Here is a 14,625-nt window from a genome sequence, read left to right on the forward strand (position 1 = left end):
TCATGGCAGTCCCTATGACTCACTCTCACATGGATGGGTCAGTCTCCTCTCAAACGCAACCCATCACTGCTGGCTATGTAGGGCTTTGGGGCTATAAAGAGAAACCTTAGTAACTTAAATGAAATTGTGAGGCATGATTCCCTCTGGGAATCAGTTCTGCAGATGAGGGGCATGGTCACTTGTATGGAGGGTGCTCAGTTTTCTGTGTGGAAGGGTATGGAGATATTTTGAAAGGGGGCTTTTCACTGTGGCACTGGACAGATGACTATGGGAGCTACATTTTCCTCATAATAGGCCTCATGTTGGATATAGGGTCTCAATAAGCCTTCAAACTGATATGTCATGATATAAATGAGGGAGTGATTATTTATACTGAGAAAAGAGATGGACCCACCCTCACAGTCCAAAAACACCCCCACTCATTCAGGGGCAGTTCTTGGGAAGGGGTTGATTGTATGGGGATTGATCGCAAAATACCAAGATCCCACCTCCAGTCCAAGGACCCAGTACCCATTGTTGGGAGACAAAGTCACATTCTCTGTACTTCTGTCCACATCATCACAGCACACTCCCAAGTACCACACTTTATTGTGTCCTATATCCACCTCCCAGTAATGTTTCCTTGCCTGAAAACCCTGGGGAGCCACCACACAAATTCTTGCAAATCTCTTCTCTGAGTGGGGCACCTCCTGGGGAGTATTCCTATAGCATACAGCTTTCATATCAAAAATGTGGAACTGGGGGTGAGCCATGTCTGGGTCCAGAGTCACCTCCACTGGTCACACTGGGGAAAGGAGAAAGAATATAAGTTACTATGAGAGGGGGGACCTAAACTGGGCGCTGGGGTCACCTTCTCTGACTCTACACTGACTCAGGTTGAGATTAGGTGATGTCCAGGAGACAGTCTCCACTGAACACTGCTCCTTCAGACCCTCCCTCATCTCCAGTGCAAGCTGGGGCCTCACCAACTAGCCAGCTGGAGAAGCCCAGCTGTAAGATCATGAACTCCTGTTTATTATCCTAATGCTCCCGCTATCCCCCCATGTAAGCCCATTATTTAACTTTGTGAGACTTTGAGTGACCCTACTATTCAGCTTCCTCTCATCTTCAGTTCTTGCCCAATTTTACTTACTTCCCCATCATCTAAGCCCACTGGCTAGTTACTAATTCCCTCAATTTCCTGGAGTTTGTGTGTGACTCCCACCCTAGTTGATGCTCTTCTTCCTAGGTCTTGGCTAAGAAGCATGTCTGAGGGGAGCTGCACCCTGGGGTCGACCAGAACATCAAAGATTCTTCATCTCCAGCTCCTGTGTGAACCTCAGTATCATGCAGCAACCCTGTATCTGTCACTGGTCAGCTCCCTCTCCTGCACACACCCAGGGCTCTTTCTCATTGTCAGAACTTTAGCATTTGTACCTGCATGTTTCTGTTACTCTCTCAAATCTGAAAACAAGCAGACAGAACAGTCATATCAGCACTGACATAGAGAGCAAGAGACAGGGAGAGGGGAGGGACAAAATATGGTTGCCTTTTTTGGGTCAAGGCACCACCAGAAATCTGATGAGGGCTATAAGTCTTCTATACAAAGTGTACTTCACCCGGTATCTGCTGACAGTTTTAGGGTCTCCACAACCCTGCAGCCCACCACAAGCTTGCCTATACATGGACCCATGGGTCTCAGTTTATAAGATTCCATAAAGAAGGGACATAAAGGAAAGAGATAAATGTGGAATAATGGGCAGATGCTCCTGCCTGTCTGTGTATCTTTCTCCATTCTGAAAATGAAAACACAGAAGAAGCTCAAATCACAGATCCGAGGCCCAGGGGATAATGTAGGGGAAATCTCTGCATGTAATAACACTCTCATCCAGTTTTTCCTAGAGTTTTCCTGAAACAAAAAGCAGAATATTGAGTGTTGATACAGGCCTGGATGAAGACTCAAATAATCAGGCCAGGTGGAAGCTTAGGGAGACACCACACAGGTTCTTCACCATCTGAGTCCACACACACTCAAAGAGCTCATGAAATTGAAAGTTCCTCTCTCCACAAAATGTATCACTAGGCTAAATTTGTAGACAATTTTAGGGGGGTTACAGACCCTGTTGCCCACTTTAAATTCCCTAAATGTCTGATGACTGATTCGTTAATGTGATGGAGAGAGGAAACCAGCTGCTGTTATTGGCCTGTCCATGCTTCCTGTCCAATCTGGAGACAAGATAGGGAAGAGATGGCCCAAACATGGAACAGGAAGGGACCTAGGAGAACTATGTGTGGAAGGCTCAGAACATGACATGACATGACACTTACTCAATTCTGCCTGGATTTTCCCTGAAACAGAAATGGAGTGTTTAGTGTCAACACAGGAATGTGTAAGATACAAATGCAACCCTGGCTCCTTGCTTAGGTGGGACAAGCTGTGAGTATGAAGGACAAGGGCTCTCCTAGGACTCTGCTTTTGTGCCTCACCCCCAGCTCCTATACTGAGCATCTCTGTTGGGTAAAACAAGATATCAGGATCATTCATACTGAAGAGAGGGACAGAATTCTAGGATCATGTGAAGGTTAGGTTGCAGATCATCAGGAAGAAAGTGGGAAGGTAGAGAAGGTGAGATTGTATTGCCTCCAAAGAGGAGAAAATTTGTTCTTGGGGTAAAAATTCCATAGTTAGGGTGGATATTATTTCATCATGTTGTCTTCACTTTTATTTCCTCTTGTATATAGTCTTTTCAACTACGGTGAAACATTTTAATGAAGCCTTGGTATACGTCCTAGAAATTTATATTAGTTCTATAGGTTCTGAAAACCATTCATTTCTTTAAATATGGGCTCTCTGTGATGTATGATGGGCCTGACAGTGCTGGAATTTCCTAAGGGAATCATTTCAGGCCAGCATAGAGGAGAATGAGGACTATGTTCTCTGTGGCCAAGGTGACAGAGTCCTGGTGCCCAGGGTTGTAAGAACAGACACAGGAGGTGGGAGAATCCCTGATCCTCACCCCACTAGACCATCCATCAGCCATAAGCCCATGCTTCTCTCTCTTTCATTTACCCTGGGATTTGGAAAATGAAATCCTCATCCCAATGATAACAACACATACACCAAAGCAGAGTAATGTCAGTAAAATAGAAGCCAGGAACCAGGGTGAAGGCTGGAAAAATGTCTGTGAAAAACAATTCCACAGAACCCTTAATGTTTGCTAAACAGTTAAGACAATTTAATTCTCATTTAAAAAATCTTGTAGTTCAAGATGAAGAGGATATTTTTCTATAATTTCTGCTTTAAGTTTAAAACTTTGCATTTCGGAATGTCTTGATTCACCTGGATTTTCTTTTTGTATATAAAATGAGGAAGTTCTATTTAATTTTCTTCTAAATTGATAACAACTGTGCCAGCATCATTTATTGAATGGGCTTTTCTTTATACACTGTTACACACATCATCTTTGTCTACATAAATTTTCTGTTTGGGCTTGAATATGTGTCCCAACTCTCTGTTCTGTGTCATTGGCCCACTTATATATCTCTGTGCCATAATTTTGACTGGCTCAATTATCACAATGATGGAGTATATCTTGATATATACTAAACTGAGATTATCAGTTTAAATTTTTTTATTTTAATCGATTTTGGGGGTACAAGTTGAATTCTCTATTATGTGTATATACCGCACAGTGGTGGAGTCTGGGCTTTTGGTATACTCATCACCCAAGTAGTGTACATTGTACCCCATAGGTACATTGTACCCCATACTCTCTTGTGAGTCTTCAATGCCCATAACACTTTGTCTGTCCTTGTGTATCTATGGTTTAGCTCTCACTTATAAGTGTGAACATGTGGCATTCATTTTTCTGTTCCTGTGTTACTTCGGATAATGGCCTCCACTTCTATCCAAGTTTCTACCGAAGACATTATTTCATTCTTTATTATGGCTAAGTAGTACTCTATGGTGTGTATGTGTGTGTGTGTGTGTGTGTGTGTGTATACCACATTTACTTTATGCACTCATCAGATGATGGGCACTTAGGTTGAGTTCATGTCTTTGCAATTGTGAATTGTGTTGCAATAAACATACAAGTGCATGGGTTTTCTTTGATATAATGATTTCTTTTTCTCTGGGTAGATACTCAGTAGTGGGATTATAGGATCTAACAATATATCTACTGTTAGTTCTTTGAGAAATCTCCATACTAACCTCCATAGAGGTTGTACTAATTTACATGCCCACCAAGAGTATGCAAGTGTTCCCTTTTTACTGTATCTATTATTTTTGACTTTTTAGTAATGGCAATTCTAACTGGAGTAAGATGGTATCTCATTGTGGTTTTAATTTGAATTTCTCTGATGATTAGTGATGTTGAACATTTTTATATGTTTCTTGTCCAATTTTGTATCCTCTTTTGAAAAATATTTGTTCATGTCATTTGCCCCTTTTTAATGGGGTTTGTTTTTTCTCTTTTTTGACATCATAATCATTTTTAATATTTGCATAATGTCACAACACACTGATTTTTCTTATATTTTAACCATTTTTTTTGTTTCAATAGATATAGAAGGCACAAATGATTTTTTTGTTACATGTATGAATTGTATAGCAGTGAAGTCAGGGCTAAAAGCCCTGATGGTTTAACTAAAAGTTAAACCATCACCTGAATAGTGTACATGGACCTGATAAGGTATTTTTTATCTCACCTCCCTCACACCTCCCCACTTCCAAGTCTTCAAAGTGCATTATAACACTGTGTATGGCCATCTATAACCAGGGTTTAGTTTCTGCTTATAAATGAGTACATGCAGTGTTTGTTTTTCCAATCCCAAGATACTTAATTTAGGTTAATGGCTTCCGGATCAATCCAAGTTGCCACAAAAGACATTATTTCATTCTTTTTTTTTTTTTTTTTATCACTGAGTAGTATTCCAGGGTGTGTGTGTGTGTGTATTTTCTTCATCAGCTCATCAGCTGATGGGCACTTTTGTTGATTCCATATCTTTGCAATTGTGAATTGTGCTGAGATAAACATGAGTGTATGTGTTTTTTGATATAATGACTTATTTTCCTTTGTGTAGATACACAGTAGTGAGATTGCTGGATCCAATGTTGAGATCTACTTTTAGTTCTTTGGTGGGGGAGGGGCAAGATGGACGAGGAGAAAAACTGCCCACCAGAGTATCTCTGCAAAAAGACAGATTTTAGAAGAAAGTGAAAAAAAAAAAAATAAAAAGGCAGACAAACATAGATTGGATGAGGGTAGAAAGGAAGGGTGCCTGAAACTACAGGAGACTCCATGGGAAGAAGTTGTAGAGGAGAACTGAAAGCAGAAAGGCCCCTGTGAGGCTTGGAGACCAGCCACAAGGGTAGGTGGAGCCTTAAACTTCCCCTCCCTTGCATCTTGGACTGCCGGTGGACTCCTGAGCAGTTGGAGAGACCTGCTAACATCAGCCCAGAGATGGCTGCCACTAGTGAGTGGTGAGCCTCTTGCAGATAGGGCACCAGGCTCCCAGCTCCCTCAGGGCACTGCCCACCCACAGACCCAAGCCAATGGGCAGGCACCATATTGCTTCATTCTCCTCGTCCCCTTCCCTACCTGTGGCTGCTGAGAGAGACAATTTAGTCACCACCTGGAGGCATCTGCAGGGAACAGGACCTTTCCTTTTGGGGCCCTACAGCAGACTGAGGGGTACTCAGACTGTGAGCCCCTTACCCGCCAGCCCACCCAAGTGCTGCTTGCCTGGTAACTACAGGAGAGCAGGGCAAATCCTGAGGTGAGAGACATTGATCCAGCTTGGGCACCCCGCGGGTGACTTCAGACCAGAAATCCTCTCCCTGGCAGGGTCAGGGATTGATCTCTGGGGCCCAGGGGACAGGACTGCAGACCAGATCCCGTACGACCAGGTCTCAATTGCATTGCTCAGGGGCACAAAAGGGACATTTCTGAGAGCTCACTAAGGTGTGTGTGCCTTCAGGGGCAGATCAGTATGCATGAAGGGCAACCCTCCTCCCATGGGAGGGCTGTGTGCCCAGCTCAGGCTGCGATCCTGGGCAGGGAACCTCACAGCTAGCATCACAGCCAGGGGAGATCCGCTGGCTTGAGGTCCTGCCTGCTGCCAGAGGCTTGGGAGAAACTGCGGAATAGGGGAGGCTGGAATGGAGCGGATCTGCTCCAGACTGCAGGTCTCAGACAGCCCCACTCCCACACGAAGACTTTTTGGCTGAGTGGGGCCATTTCAGGCCCTCCCTGGCAGCTTTGCCCAGAGGCAGAGAACAGACCTTTGACTCCTGCTAACAGCATTTGTGGAGGTTGAGGGCAGGCTCACCCAACCCAGCACTGCCCTGCCTCACTCTCCCACCTGCCCCCACTGAGGGGGATAATAAGGACTAACATGGAAGTTCCAGGGCCCCACCCACCACCTGAGGCACTGGAGTGCCTCTCCAGAGGAACAAAAGCTGGTTACAGGACCCCAAAACAACACTGCAGCCTGATCCTTCCAGCAAGCACCACCTACTGACAGGGAGGTCATTCTGAACACACTTTCACTGCATCTACTGACTCATCATACAGGGTGTGGTCAAATCTCACCCACAAAAACCACCTACTGGCTCAGAGACTAAACAGGGCAAGTCATTATCCAAACGAAAATCTAAAGGTAAGAAACAGCTGATCCAGATGGGAAGGAATCGGCAAAAGAACTCTGGAAATATGAAGAATCAAACAGAAAGCACACCCCCAAAGGGGAAGACCAGCTCTCTAGCAATGGACATCAACCAAATTCAGAACACTAAAATGACAGAAGAAGAATTTCGAACATGGGTTGTAAGAAAACTCAATGATACGCAACAGAAAATGGATAACCAATACAAAGAAACCACAAAAAAAAAAAAAAAATCCAGGACTTGGAATAAAAATTTACTAAAGAAATTGAAATATTAAAGAAAAATCAAACCGAACTCCCAGAAATGAAAAATTTATTCAAGGAATTACAAAACACAGTGGAAAACCTCAAGAACAGGGTGGATCAAACAGAAGAAAGAATCTCATGGATTGAAGATAACACATTTCAATTAAATAAGTCAGTCACAGAGTTAGAGCAGAGAAATAAGAGAAAAGAGCAAAGCCTACAAGAAATGTGGGATTATGTGAAGAGGCCTAATGGGAGAATCATAGGCATTCCTGTGGGTGAAGAAGAAAATACATAAGAGTTAGAGAAGCTATTTGAGGATGTAATAGAGGAAAATTTCCCAGGCCTTGCTAAAAATATAGATATCCAGGTCCCAGAAGCTCAAAGGACTCCTGGGAGATTCATCACAAACAGGAAGACACCATGACACACATCAAACTGACCAAAATAACTGCCCTGCTATGAGCTGTAAGGTGAAAGAAGCAGGTAACCTACAAAGGAAAACCCATCAGAATAATGGCAGAGTTCTCAATTGAGACCTTACAAGCAAGAAGAGACTGGGACGCCTTCTCACTCTTCTCAAAGAGAATAATGCCTACAATGTTGTACCCTACAAAACTAAGTTTCATATATGAATGAGAAATAAAGACTTTCTCAGACAAGCAAAGACTGAAGGAATTCATCAAGACAAGACCTGCCCTCCAGGAAGTACTCAGAACAGTGTTATACACCGATCAGCACAATAAACATTCAGCAGTGTGAAATCATCCAAAAGCTAAAGGTCAAAGGCCAGATACCACAATGGCTCAAGAGGGAAAACAAAGTAACAAAGTTCAACTCAACAGGATGAACAGAAATTTGCCCCACTTATTAATTCTCTCAATAAATGTGAATGGCTGGAACTGCCCACTAAAGAGACATAGGCTGGCCTAATGAATAATTATACACAAGTCAAGTATTTGCTGTCTTCAGGAAACACATCTAACCCACAAGGATGCATTCAGACTTAAGGTGAAGGGATGGAAAAGAATATTTCAAACAAACAGAAGAAACAAGTAAGGTAGCCCGGCAGTTCTGATTTCAGATAACTTAGTCTTCAAATCAACAAAAGTAATGAAAGACAAAGATGGTCACTATATAATGGTGCAGGGTAAAATTCAACAAGAAGACATAACAATTCTAAATATTTATGCATCTACTCAGGTGCACCCAGATTTATAAAGCAAATTCTACTTGATCTAAACCAAATGATAAACAGCAAAACCATAATAGTCCAAGACTTCACCACCCCTCTAACAGCACAGGACAGATCCTCCAAACAGAAAATAAACAAAGAAACAATGGCCTTAAACAGAACTCTAAAACAAATGGGCCTGACTGACATCTACAACACATTCTACCCCCAAACCTCTGAATTTTTGTTTTTCTCATCAGTTCATGGGACATTCTCTAAGACTGACCATATCCTAGGCCACAAAGCATGTGTCAACAAATTAAAAGAAAAATAGAAATTATACCATGCTTCTTCTAAGACCACAGTGGAATAAAATTAGAAATCAACTGCAACAGAAATTCTCATCTCTACACAAAGTCATGGAAACTAAACAACCTTCTGCTGAATGATTATTGTGTTAAGGAGGAAATCTAGATGGAAATGAAAGGATTCTTTGAACTAAATGATAAAGGAGACATAAGTTATCAAAATCTGTGGCACAGAGCTAACGCAGTCCTGAGAGGAAAATTTGTATCCATAAATGCCTACATCCAAAAGACAAAAAGGTCACAAATAAACACTCTAATGAATCATCTCAAAGAACTGGAAAAGGATGAGCAAACCAACCCCAAATTCAGCAGAAGAAAAGAAATAACAAAGATAAGGGTGGAACTAAATGAAATTGACAACAACAACAACAAAAAACTATACAGAAGATCAATAAAACAAAAAGTTGGTTGTTTGAAAAAATAAACAAAATCGACATACTTCTTGCTAGATTAACAAGAAGCAGAAAAGAAAGGACTCTAATAAGCTCCATCAGGAATGAAAATGGAGAAATTACAACTGATGCCATGGAAATATGAAATATCACCTATGAATACTATAAAAACTTCTATGCACATAAACTTGAAAATGTGGGGGAAATGGACAAATTCTTAGAAACACACAGACTTCCTAGGCTCAATAATGAAGAAATAGAGTTCCTGAACACACCAATATCAAGTATCCAAATTGAAGCAGCAATACAAAATATTCCTAAAAAGAAAATTCCCGGACCAGATGGTTTCACACCCGAATTTTATCAGAACTACAAAGAAGAACTGGTGCCTATCCTGCAGAAATTATTCCACAACATCGATAAGGAAGGAATCCTCCCCAACACGTTTTGTGAAGCCAACATCATCCTGATACCAAAACCAGGAAAGGACACAACAAAAAATGAAAACTATAGACCAATATCCCTTATGAATATAGATGTAAAAATTCTCAACAAAATCCTAGCAAATCAAATTCAGGTGCTTGTCAAAAAAATAATCCATCACGACCAAGTGGTCTTCATCCCAGAGATGCAGGGATGGTTCAACATATGCAAATCTATAAATGTAATTCACCACATAAATAGAAGCAAAAACAAAGATCATATGATCCTCTCAATAGATGCAGAAAAAGCATTTGACAAAATTCAACACCCTTTTATGATAAGAACATTTAACAAAATAAGCATAGAAGGGGCTTACCTAAAAATGATGCAAGCCATTATATGACAAACCCACAGCCAACATCATACTGAATGGGGAAATTGAAAGCAGTCCCACTTAGAACTGGAACCAAACAGGTTTGCCCTCTATCACCACGTCTATGCAACATCATGCTGGAAGTCCTAGCCAGAGAAATCAGACAAGAGAAGGAAATCAAAGGCATCCAAATGGGAGCAGAAGAAGTCAAACTATTGCTTTTTGTTGACGATGTGCTCTTATATCTAGAAAACTCCAAAGATTCTGCTATGAAACTACAGGAATTGATAAACAAATTTACCAAAGTCCCAGGTTACAAAATCAATGTACAGAAATCAGTGGCATTTCTATATGCCAATAACAGCCAAACTGAGAACCAAATCAAAGACTCAGTACCCTTCACAATAGCAACAAAGAAAATAAAATACCTAGGAATATATTTAACTAAGAAGGTAAAAGACCTCTACAAGGAGAACTATGAAACACTGAGGAAGGAAATAGCAGAGGATGTAAATAGGTGGAAAACCATACCATGCTCATGGTTAGCAGAATCAACATTGTTAAAATGTCTCTACTACCCAAAGTGATCTACAGATTCAATGCAATCCCTATTAAAATAGCAGCATTTTTCACAGATCTAGAAAAAATAATTCTACGCTTCATATGGAACCAGACAAGACCCTGTATAGCAAAAGCAATCTTAAGCATAAAGAAAAAATTGGGAGGCATGAATTTCCCAGTCGTCAAGCCATACTATAAGGCCATAGTAACTAAAACAGCATGGTACTGGAACAAGAACAGAGACATAGACCAATGGAACAGAACTGAGAACATGGATATAAAACCATCCTCATATAGCCATCTAATCTTTGACAAAGCAGACAAAAACATACACTGGGGAAAAGAAACCTTATTCAATGAATGGTGCTGGGAAAACTGGATAGCCACATGTAGAAGACTAAAACAGGATACACACCTTTCACCTGTCACAAAAATCAACTCATAGTGGATAACAGACTTAAACCTAAGGCATGAAACTATAAGAATTCTAGAAGAAAATGTTGGAAAAACTCTTATAGCCATTGGCCTAGGCAAAGAATTTATGAAGAAGACACCAAAGGCAATCACAGCAAAAACAAAAATAAATAAATGGGACCTGATTAAATTAAAAAGCTTCTGCACAGCCAAAGAAACTGTCATGAGAGCAAACAGACAACCTACAGAATGGGAAAAAATTTTCGCATGCTACACATCCGATAAAGGACTGAACTAGAATCTATTTAGAACTCAGGAAAATCAGCAAGAAAAAAAATCAAACAACCCTATCAAAAAGTGGGCAAAGGACATGAACAGAAACTTTTCAAAAGAAGATAGACTAATGGCCAACAAACATATGAAAAAATGTTCAACATCTCTAATCATCAGGGAAATGAAAATCTAAACCACAATGAAATATCACTTATCTCCAGTGAGAAGGGCCTTTATCAAAAAGTTCCAAAACTATAAATGTTGACATGGATGTGGAGAGATAGGAACACTCACACACTGCTGGTGGGACTGCAAACCAGTACAATCTCTGTGGAAAGCGATATGGAGATAGCTCAAAGAGCTACAAGTAGAACTACCATTTTATCCCGCGATCCCATTACTGGGCGTCTACCCTAAATAACAAGAGACATTCTATAAAAAAGTTTATAGCAGCACAATTCACAATTACAAAGATGTAGATACAACCCAAGTGCCCATCAATCCATGAGTGGATTAATAAAACGTGGTATATGTATACCATGGACTACTACTCAGCCACAAAAAACAATGTTGATCTAGCACCTCTTGTATTATCCTGTATGGAGCTGGAGCCCATTCTACTAGTGAAGTATCACACGAATGGAAAAACAAGCACCACATGTATTCACCATCAAATTGATTTTAACTAATCAACACTTAAGTACACGTTTGGGGGAAGGAGGGGATGGGTATATACACACATAAAGGATGTGGTGTGCAACGTCTGGGGGATGGACACACTTGAAGCTCTGACTCAGATGGGGCAAAGGCAATATGCATAACCTAAACATTTGTACACCTGTAATATGCTGAAATTAAAAAATATCAGTTTCTTGGCTTATCTTCTCAAAAGCTGATTCTCTTTATCAGCCTGGAGTTTAACACTTTAACTTCCAGGTCACAGCTTTCTTCCCCCTTGTTTCTATGTCTTGTGAGGTTAGGGGAGGTGTCTCGCTGTGGACCGAATGCATGGCTGCACTGAAACTTCCCAAGGTGCAGGAGGGAGGTCCTGAGACTGAGCAACTGCCTTGGTGGCTCTGTGGCTCTGCCCAAATCCCAGGGGAAAATCGCTTAGCAAACCAGGTCCCCTCCCTGCTGCCGTTAGAAGCCTCACACCGCTGGCTCTGGCAGATGTCCTGGAAGTGCTCACACATGTCATCCCTGTGCCACCTTCCTGCCTCCAACCTGCCACTTCTGACCGAGTGTCCTGACTCTGGCTGTGCCAGGGCCATGTCTATGGGACACAGATGAGATGTTGTTGCTTTCATGACTCAAATCTTTCATCACCCTATACCTGTGAATAAAGTCCCACAAACTGAGAGTTTTGAATTTTTAACAAAAGATGAAGTTCAGCTCCAATTCTTACACTGCCCCCCATCTGATCCTGTATGTTGAACTCTTCTCCATACCTCCCCCCCCCCCAACAACAACAACACACACACACTCTCACACCCTCGGTTTACCTCACCCTCAGCTTGGTCACCCTCTTGCCTGAGGCAGAGCCTCTATCAGTCTGGTTGCTACTGCTCTCAAGGACAGAAGGTGTCCTCATCCTCTAATGGGGAGCCTTTACTATCCACCTCCCCACCCACCACATGCTCTGACTTCATTCTTGCACTTAGTACACCATAGTACAATCACTTATAAGTCTAAAGGTGATACTACCAGGGAATTTGTGGTCTGGCTTAAAGTTTTATAAACTCTGCAGTAATTAAAGTTACTTGGACATGACAAGAACAGACAGGTCAATGTAACTAAATAGGTGGCCCATAACAGGATTCTTTTCCATATAATGATTTAATGATGTGATAAAGTGTTTCACATCAATGGGGATGGTAAATAATGAGTAAATGGTAATGGAGCAATCAGTTCATCGGAGGGGAGGGAAACTCATATTGCAAAATGAATTCTAGGAAGATTATTGTGGCTCTGAAATATAGCCACAGATTCTTTTACATTCCTCCTTTCAAGAGATGGAGTTTAATTCTTCTTGAGAGCTTACTGGACTCAGGAATTTGCTTCTACCTGAATAGCATATGGCAAAAGTGATGGTGTACAACTTCAGAGACTGTGGTATAAAAAGTATGTGGCTCCTATCCTGCCCTCTCTCTTGGATCACTTGTTGCTGTGCCATGGGGACACTCAAGTAGACCTGTGGGTCAGGGGGCACACTGTGAGGAACTGAGGCCTCCTGCCAAAAGCCATGGGAGGAGCCATTTTGGAAGCAAATCCTCAACTCCAGTAGAGATATTTCTTCAAATGACTACAGTCCCAGTCAACATCTTGACTATACTGTCATGAGAGATCTTGAACCACTCAGTTAAGATGCTTTCAAATTCTTGACCCAAAGAAACTGTGAGATCATAAGTATGTTGTTTTAAGCCACCAAGTTTTGAGGGTAATCTGTTATACAGTAATACGTAACTAATTCGAAGATTAAAAAGCAAAATATATAAAAAGTAAATTAGAAAAAAAACAGGCCATATATGGTGGCTCACACCTGTTATCCTAGCACTTTGGGAGGCCGAGGCAGGAAGATCGCTTAAGACAAGGAGTTTGAGACCAGCCTGGGCAATGTAGCGAGACCCTGACTCTAAAAAAAAAAAAAAAATGTTTTTTAATTGGCCAGGTTTAGTGGTGAATGCCTGTACTCCCAGCTACTCAGGAGGCTGACATGGGAGGATCACTTGAGCTCAGGTATTCAAGGTTGCAGTGAGCCATGATAGCACCACTGCATTTCAGCCTGGGTGACAGAGCAAGAGCCTGTCTCTAAAAACAATTAAAAAACTATTGTTGTGACTTATGCTTGTAATCCCAGTGACTTAAGAGGCTGAGGCCAGAGAGTCACTCAGGGCCAGAAGTTCAAGACCAGCCTGGGCAACATAGGAAGATCCCATCTCTAAAAATATAATAATAAGAAAAATTAGCCAGGCATGGTGGCACATGCCTGTAGTCCCAGCTACATGGGAGGCTAAGCCCAGGAGTTTGAGTTTACAGTGAGCTATGATTGTGCCACTGCACTCCAGCCGGGGCAACAAAAGGAGACTTCATCTTGTCTCTAACCAAAAAGAAGAAAGAAAGTAAGAAAAAGAAAGAAAGAGAGAGAGAGAGAGAGGGAGGGAGGGAGAAAGGAAGGAACGAAGGAAGCAGGAAGGAAGGAAGGAAGAGAGAAAGAAAGAAAACGAAAACAGAACTGGGCTTTGGAGGAAAAAGGACCTCTGAATTTTAAGGAAAGATCTCATGTCACCTGAATATGGGTTTTGCCAGCTCATGCAACAAATGAGGCCACATTGATCCCATTGTTGGATGATGCCAGCTTGTGGGCCAGAGTCAAATGTGGCCATAGGATCCCTTTTTGAAATTCCCTGACTATGGCAAGATTATCAGTGCTCACTAAATATCCATGAGCTTCTCTATGTGCAGGCCTCCTTTGTAGTTAGAATGGATCTGTGTGACCTGGTTCTGGCCAAAGAGATGTGGGTGTAAATAACATTAGGCACTTCCAGGCCTAGACCTTACAAGCATCCCGTGGGATCATTTAGCTTTCTCTTCCCCTACGGTGGCAACTCTGAAGGCCACACATTCAGATACTATGGCTGCAAGATGGAAGATGGCAGACTGACTTTTATTGATGTTGACCTGAGCAACAAATAAACCTTCTTGTGTTAGCCCACAGGGCTGGAGGGCATATCTGTTACTGCAGCCTAGCCTAAC

At 41.7% G+C, this 14,625-nt stretch overlaps 1 protein-coding gene across 1 annotated transcript; it reads right to left on the minus strand.

Moving 5' to 3' along the window:
• Positions 1-242: 242 nt before the first annotated feature.
• On the minus strand, positions 243-12,463 carry LOC138385875 (butyrophilin-like protein 3). Its single transcript, XM_069472072.1, is given in 6 exon segments — positions 243-775; positions 1,417-1,446; positions 1,752-1,775; positions 2,308-2,328; positions 3,050-3,161; positions 12,380-12,463. Coding segments are annotated over 6 exon segments (804 nt in total).
• Positions 12,464-14,625: the final 2,162 nt, after the last annotated feature.

Source organism: Eulemur rufifrons, chromosome 7 (genome assembly GCF_041146395.1).
Source record: "Eulemur rufifrons isolate Redbay chromosome 7, OSU_ERuf_1, whole genome shotgun sequence".
Lineage (NCBI taxonomy): Eukaryota > Metazoa > Chordata > Mammalia > Primates > Lemuridae > Eulemur > Eulemur rufifrons.